We start from the raw sequence: 8566 nt of genomic DNA, 5'->3' as shown, positions 1-8566 counted from the left end.
ATTTTTTTGAAGATATATCTGTATACATTCCTTATAAATATGACAGTGGGGAAACCTGGAACCAAACTCAAGAAGATACCAAGGGCCCAGTGTATTTGCATTGCAGGTCAGTAACTTGGAAAGCTGTTTTGGGGACGTGGTACTAACCCTTTCTCCACTTCCTCTGTTTCCCATTAGAAAAGTGCCCTCAAAACGTATGATTAGAAACACGACATCTCCATTTTTATCTTCATCATGTGAATGGTCACTGCTGGATGGATGTTAAAGGAAATATAGTACCATGCCATGCAAGACAGAGCCAGTGTTTTCCATTTACAGAGAAAAACTGGAAGAGTGATGACCTAGCAATATTAAGGAAACCCAGCATGGAAGCAGCGGAGGAGTACTGTATATACTCATGTATACGTTTAGAAATTTATGGACAAAAAATTGACACCAAAAACCTGAGTAGCCTTATCCATGGGTCAATGTAAGTACAGTACTGTATTTTGACTCTTATTTTAAAAGGGAATTATACTCTGGTGAAAGACATAGAGTGTTAAATCTGTCCTGGTAGCACTAATTCCTCTACTCTCTCATCCATCCAGCCTTTAGGGTGAGCACAAATAGTTATGCCTGCTGGAATTTGTAAGCTTTTGGCATTGTTTTCCTTTGCTTTGTCCTTTACCTGCTTTGTTACATGCCCCAAAGTTTTACCCTCAACTTATCCACGGATCGTATCAAAATCCATCATTTTGGCCCCAAAACTTACCCTCGACTTATACACGTGGTCAGCTTACAGTTGAGTATATACAGTAATCCCATTTGTTTCTCTTTTAAATGAGTAAAATGGAATTTAGTGTGACATCAACTACACACTGTATATGCATTCTATGCTGTGCTATGATGACATAATATGAGATTGTAGGATAGTCCCAAGATCCTATACGATAACATACAAGTGTGCTATATTTATTTCAGGTAAAATGAGTACTCCACAAAAATCCTTTGAATCAGCAGTAGTAACATCTGGTCTTCAAAGGCCTATCCTTAAAGAAGACCGAGGGAGACAAAAAAACTTCTAGATATAGTGTGAAATTCTTGAAAGTATTAGGTAAGTTCTCAGAAATCAGGATGGAGCTGTTCTGAGAAGCCAGTGTTACAGAGGGAAAGAATTACTCACAGCCCTATCAAAGTTTTTATCTGCTAGTTTTTGAACCTGGGAAAAGGAGGTATGCAACCATAGGTCTTGCATCTTTGTCACAGTCAAATTTCAGAATATGGGAAGATATTTAATCTTACCTGCATGACAGCATTAAAGAAGCATGTATTTCCTAAATTATTAATGCCTTTGACTGGAACAGATGCCCAGCTGGAACTGATGCCTTTCCCCTTTAATATATCGCTTGCTTCCTTTTTTTCTTCATGTAGCCATATAACTTTTGAGGGTGAACCTTTAATGGGACAAGAACAGGATCAGTGGCTACTATGTACTTATGAAATTTATATAGAAAGATGAAATAATGAAGACTGTCTGTGAACACTTATTAAAGAAAGCCAACTTAGGAGTGACAACACACTCCTAAGAACACGCTCTTCCACAGATCTGCAAACATCTAAAATTATAAGGCAATAAGTACTCAGATTCTGACTACCAAATCTTTCTATAACAAGAATATATATGAATGTTATGGTGCATACATGAAATTTAGGTTCTATCTTATGTAGATACAATACCCAGGATCCAAAAAAATTTCAGGTCCAAGGAAACTTTAGACCTCTGTTTCTTCAACAGGAGAAACAGTTTATAATATGACATGGGATCAGGCATATCAAAAAAATGTAGACTATACTGGTACATGTATCTTCAATATGCTTAAGTCTCTCTTTAGTCCCATGCAACAATGACAGTGGAATAGAATCATATGTGACAGAGGTCTAGCTGCATAGTTTCACGTTCTTTCTAGATATTCGTGGATCATATTACTAAAGGGCAAAAAAACACAGAGCTTTTCATAAGTTCTTAAAAGGTACATTAAGCATTGCTAATTACTGTTTCCAAATAATGCATTAGCCATTGCTCATTATTTCAAAAGCAATGTGTTAGTAATCAATTTCTGGTTACATTATGATCAACAACAACACCACACTTAAAAATAGGAAAATGATTAAAAATTCCTCCAAATGACCCTACCAAACACAAAAATATTACTTATTAAAACAGAAAAAAATAATGATATTTCTGATAATGTTACTTCTAAAAAAAGTGTCTTTATTAACCCCCTCCCAAATTAATATATTTCCTGAGAGAAAAAATCCAAAGGCTGTATCGCACGCAAATATACAAGCCAATTTCTCTGTCTCACAATGCCTCAGGTGTTTCTCTGAAGTGCACAACTTGGCTTCATTTTTCAAGATGGGTATCGCTACTGGCATCTATGGCTCATAGAAGCATGGGTACTCTGTGCTCCAAAGGCATTTGAGACTAATTCAGCTGCGCTCAATTTTTCATCTTAATTTTTTTAAAGAAAAAACAACCCACCATTATTTTCTATGTGCCAACACATAAACTGAAGGACTACAGTGAAGCCAATATTTTCTAATCTAGACACTTTTTGGTATCACTCCAATAATTCACAGTCAAATTCACACACCCAGTTTTTAGTCCTTTGAAATATGCAATATTTATTTATTTATTTATAGCCTCTATAAGAAATGCATGCATAGTGCAGGGAAGAGCATTATTTTCTCAAAAAGTCAAAAGTAACACTCAGATTCAGGATCCAGACTGCACTTACTACCCATCAAAACCAATGTAGCCAATTAGTAATTTATTGATTTCAACAAAAGACATGTTCAGTTAAGAGCCTGGATCCAGCATTTGGTTTTTTTTTTTTTTTTAATATATATTTTTATGTTCAGGAGAAATACAACATTCTCCTCCATCAGCTGATTACCACACTGTGTAATGTGGGGTACCCAACCTCTTATGAAACTTGTAAATTGCAGAGGATACCCCATTCCTAGTTTTAGAAAGTCAAGTTTTATTTTATTTTTTACCAAAAAAAGTTCCAGTGATGCAGCAATGAGAATTATGCAGCAAAAACCTATCCATGCTTACTAAAAGGTAAGCCCCATCAAATTCTATTAGTCCAGTGTGGGAAGCATGATAAATGTTGCACTACAACTCTCAGCAGTTCCAATCAACATAGTCAATAGTGAGGAATACTGAGAGTTGCAGTTCAATATAATCTAGAAAACCACATGATTCCACCACTGAATTATAGGGATGTACTGGTTTTCAACCTTCTCTTCCTGCCCACAAGTTTGCAAGCGTTTAAATCACATCTTCAACTGCTAGAGGAGTGTCACACTGGCCCCTATAACATACCTGTGCATTGGACTGTGGATCTGTTAAATTCCAGCAAAAAGCAAAAGGAGACTACTATTTGTTTTAAACCAGTAAAATTCAATATATTTAATAAATTATAATATAATGTGCTACCAGTACATCATCCTTGTATTTTCCTATTTGCCTTATTGCTTAAATAGATACAGGGCAGTGAAGTTAGACAGCCATTAACTTGTAGCCTAGAGGTAATGAGAAGACTTGAGACACACTATTTAGCCTAGATTTCTACTAGCAACTTTCATATTGTCATGGCTGCTGTACTAAATATGAACATTACTGACATCTGCAGCATTTCAAGTATTGATTAACAATGCATGTCAATGTGAACAAGTTATGGACTTAATGGATGCCAAGAGCTGCTCTGCTACAATCTACATTTTGACATATAAATTCATATATTTGTCCTAATGAGTTACATACTAAGGACTCATTAAGTGTTCTTGAGAAATAACTAAACAGACCTATTTGCATTAATAGAACTCTCATGCCAAAAGATTTCTTTATGCATTACGCTTAGATATGTGCATCCTCTCTTGAAAAATAAGGTTGTGGGAGAATTATAATTAAATTGGAGGGGGAGAGAAAGCAAACATAGTTAAAATACCTATTATATTTGACATCAGATTGTTGACATAATCTGCATGCCTTCCACTCAAGACATATTTTTAAAAATTATGCCTGGGTCTGTAATTCCACCCCCCACTCCTTCAAGCTCATAATGATATGGAACACTTCCTAGTCCACTAATGCAAGCCAGTGAAAACCAAACTAAGAATGCCAGGAGATTCTGTGGATGCCTCATCTATTACTTTCCCCCATTACTGTACATAAAGATAACATGCCTCAACTGCACAATTCATATATTCTTGGCAAAGCACAAGCACTTTACTTCATGCATGAAAATGTGTGTCCTTTTTCCTAACCAGGGGTAATCTCTATGCCTGGGAAACTCACCATATGAAGCATTCCAAAGATATTTAACAAGTGCTGTGGCTGCTTGACTATCTTTACCATCAAGTTCATAAGCAAGTTAAGAATTCAGCTCTTCTGAAAGTAATAAAGACAACACAGCAATATGGCTTGCTCAAAATATTTTGTTGCCTAAGGAAAATAACAAAATGACATCTCTCTCTCTCTCCACCTCTAATTCATGTACAGAAGCCTTCTGAACTGACAACTTAATATTACTTCAACATTGACACAGGGAATTCTTCTTCCACCACACCTGGCGGCTTCAGGCATACCACACACTCTTGCTATTCCCCTCCCTTAGCATGTGCTGTTTGAGGCAGCTGCCTCACTTAGCCTACTTGCAGGGTTGGATCCTGCACAACAGCAGTGCAGTCCACATGAACTATGCTCTGTTTACTTTCCATCAATGCACAACTAAATTATTAGCAACATCAGCAAACTGAAGCATGTGTTGTCCAAGAATGCAAATTAGCAACACCTTCCATGGCATAAGACATATAGGATATCCAGAGCAATACACTGGTAATGGGGGGGGGGAAATCTTTATTATAGCTATGTCTCACCCAAATGGAGGCAGGCAATGAATTTTATCCTACCTCAATGATAAGTATATGGGTTAGGAAGTAGGCTCAGGACTATGAAAGCTCGTGTTACCAACTTCTGTCTTTCAGTTAGTCTCAAAGGTGCTACAAGATGCCTTAGATATGTTCCTTCTCTTTCCCCACTTCATTTTATTCTCAAAAACTAACCCTATGGGATTAGGTTAGGCTAAAAGATCATCTGTTTCATCATTACCCAATGAGTTATGTGGCAGAGCACAGATCTAAACCTACGTTAGTTTTAAATCCAATATCAATCCACTGTACCATACTGGTTCTCATCTTTAAAAAATGAATTAAAGCAGAGGGCATTTACACTTAAAAATCTATAAACAGATTGGTTATTTTTTTCTTAAAAAACCAAAATTATGTACATAATTTGCATATTGGATTGCCACAGTTGTTGCATTTCTCCATCGGCATCCAACAACATCTGGGCCAACATCTTAAAGTAAACAATGCTCACAAGGCCATCTGGACAAAACTGCGGGCAAAAATTAAAGCAGAAGCATATGGAAAAGCAGATTTTTCTCTCCCCTTCAGCAGTGCAGGATGACAAATGTCAAACCTAGATCTGTCCACGCTTCACTGTGTTATGCTTTGCAGCACCACCTGGCTCTCCTTGCACAGCCACCAAATATGGACAGCACTGCCACAGCGGACCATATCTGCAGGGCAAACTCAATAAAAGCATTTCATTTCATGGTTAAATGACAGCTTCACACAAGTAGCAAGGTTCTGTTTACTGAATCTTGAATGTGAATCACTGAGGAGGAAAAAATAAAACAAAACACACACACACACATGCAAATAAACAGTAAACAGGACAGTTTTGTTGCTAGAGATGAATGCTCACAGAATTATAGAATACAAGAAGCCATAATTATACATATGAACAGCTCATTAGATTAAGAAGGACAGAAATATTAACAAAATGGTATTTTATTAGTTCTTAAAAATCCAATCCACAATTCAAGATACAAACCTAAACACAGTTTCCTGGGAGAAGGAACACTCTGAACACTGTGGGACTTGCTGATAAGTAAATTTGCAAAAGACTGAATTGTCCAGGTAAGGTGAAATCTATGGAGGTCAACTAATCAAAGCTATAATTCTGTTCACAGTAACTTTTGAGTAAGTTCCATTGGAACTGTTTTTGAAAAGCAACACATGAGATCAGACTGTTCAGCCAACCATCAAAGGAAATGAAATTTATGCTCATCATCTTAGCTAGTCTCTGCACAGAAAGTACTGCTTTTAATAAATATGTACAGTTGGCCCTCAGTGTTGGCAAACTAGCTATTCACAGATTGGAGCATCTGGTGATGACCCTGCCCCATTATTGTCAATGGCGGCATGTGCATGCGGCCATGCCAATGCAGTCACATACATGTCATGCACCATTGGCTATAATGGGACTTGAGGTCCCACGATTTTTCCTATTCGGGGGCGTATCCATAAAAGAAACCCCTAAAATATAGAGGGCCAACTGTACATATTCATCATTAATTAGACCTCTGATGACCTTGTAGCATTGATTGGCCCAGGTTTCTTTATTCTCTTCCCTGACCTATTTTATAAACCTATTTAAAATTCACAGTGGGAAATATCAAACACAAGGATGCTTGCTCATGCACTCCCCACTGCAACCTCTGTGAAGCCCCCAATGCCTCTCTGAAATGTCTAGAGACTCCAAGAAAAGGCCGGACAGATGAGGTTGGCAAGACTGTATATAAGTTCCACTAAGTTCTGCAGACCCAAGTAAACTTGGCATAGGATCACAACTTCTGTTTAACTTCTCCTGTCCTATTCTTCTGTATTCAGTGTTGCTGGATGGAGGAGTCAATGCTTTTAACACAAGCATCTTTTCCTACAGCCTGCTCTGTTGACTTAACAAACATACAAGTTTGAAGTGTGCTTGACATTCATTTATTCTGTGAATTCCTTGAAAGATTCTTCATTTTGAAAGATGGTATGGAAATATTTAAGTAATAAATAAATCATGTTAACTGTACTAAGGGGTTTGTGTGTATGCATGCACATAGATGTAAGTGCACACACACACATATGCTTCCCACATTCTTGTTAAAACAGAAAGTCAACAAGATGAACAGATGGTATACCATGTTAAAATCCAAAAATTTTGCTGTTTTGCTTTCATCTAGGATTCTAGGCAGTATATTTGTACTTCTTTTTTCTGCAAAAATATTACAAAACCACAGAACGATTTCCAAGGTCAAGATTTTTCTGTTGTCTATTCCTCCAGCAATCCAGCTGCAGGGTTACATGATACAAAGCAATCATTCCTTTTTACTACATTCACATCATACCACCATTACAAATATACTGTGATAGCCACTGTTCTTTTCTAGAAAACTGAGCTAGCTTTTTTTATCTGAATTTAAAGAAAAATTAAGCGACCATTCTGTTCTTGTATGATTGCTTGAAGGCTTATGTGACAAATTTTCCATTCATTATCATAGCATAATCCATGACAAAGACTGCAAACTGCTGTTTTAATTATAGGGCTCTGACAGAATAAAAAGACATTGCCCAAAACTATGAAATACTGACAGATTTTCCAAGACTGTAGATACTGTACAAGAAAAGTCCTTAGTCCATAAAATATTTAATACTTTTCAATCATCTGTCTTCATCCTCTTCATCTGGGTGACCTACATATCATATTGCATATTTCTTAAATTAGAAGTGTTCACAGAGGAAAATATACAATTGAAATACTCCTTAAGGGAAACAGTTTATCTGAAGAAATTCTTATTTTGTATTCCCCTCTTTTCATATCTGAAGCACCATTTGCACACCAGAAGATCAAAAACTTGTCTTCCTATTAGGTGAAAGAAAAATATGCAGGGAAAATAATCCATATTAGTTTTATATCTAGTGATCAAATCCACCCATACGTCTAATTTACTTCTCTCCTAGAAAAAAGATAGACAAAAGCATGAGTATTCAGCATGGTTGCTGTGTCCTAAATGTGTGTTAAGTTCATATGAAACTCACAAATGGGCCATCATGACAATAATGCACCTACTTTGTCTGTTAAATGCCACATAATGGTTTGACAACCTTTTCCAGAAAACTAGGTTCTGCTGGGTGATTACTCCTCAAAAAACATTTCCTTTATTTTTCCAAGTTATGCCACACAAAATATGTTAATAGAGTAGACAAAAGAAGGCAAAAATAAGATAGGAAGAAGAAGAAAGGAGAGCACACACATTGCTGGGCAGGGTAAATCATAAGATCAGATATGAAATCCACACAGCTGCAAGCATTCTTTTGGGAATCCCACACTTGGGTTCATCTCAAATGTTTAATGTAATTCCCCAGGCCAGTCATGCAAAAGTAATATAATTTGAACACTTCTGCAGCTGAAGTTGAATATAAACTGCTAAATGAAAAAGCAGGCATCCTGCTACCAGGCTAATTCTTCACATGTATACCAACAACAAGCATTTTACTTCTGTTTTTCCCAGTGTATTCACTAGGAAATCTGGGCTTCCTTTCACAATATAGTTGTCTTTTTACTAAATGTAATCACAATTACACTGAATAAACATGCCATCTTTACATCTCATATGCACTT

The 8566-nt window shown here is 36.7% G+C and overlaps 1 protein-coding gene across 2 annotated transcripts in view; it reads right to left on the bottom strand.

Annotated features, from left to right (window-relative positions):
* The window catches only part of USP45 (ubiquitin specific peptidase 45), a 72614-nt gene that overhangs the window by 43337 nt on the left and 20711 nt on the right, over positions 1-8566 (bottom strand). For both annotated transcript variants that reach the window (XM_042441065.1, XM_042441157.1), the window contains exon 6: positions 1282-1433. In XM_042441065.1, the coding sequence (XP_042296999.1) occupies positions 1282-1433 (152 nt within the window). The remainder of the gene's footprint in view (positions 1-1281; positions 1434-8566) is intronic.

Source organism: Sceloporus undulatus, chromosome 1, assembly GCF_019175285.1.
Source record: "Sceloporus undulatus isolate JIND9_A2432 ecotype Alabama chromosome 1, SceUnd_v1.1, whole genome shotgun sequence".
Classification (NCBI taxonomy): domain Eukaryota; kingdom Metazoa; phylum Chordata; class Lepidosauria; order Squamata; family Phrynosomatidae; genus Sceloporus; species Sceloporus undulatus.
This window is presented reverse-complemented; position numbering and strand designations above follow the sequence as displayed.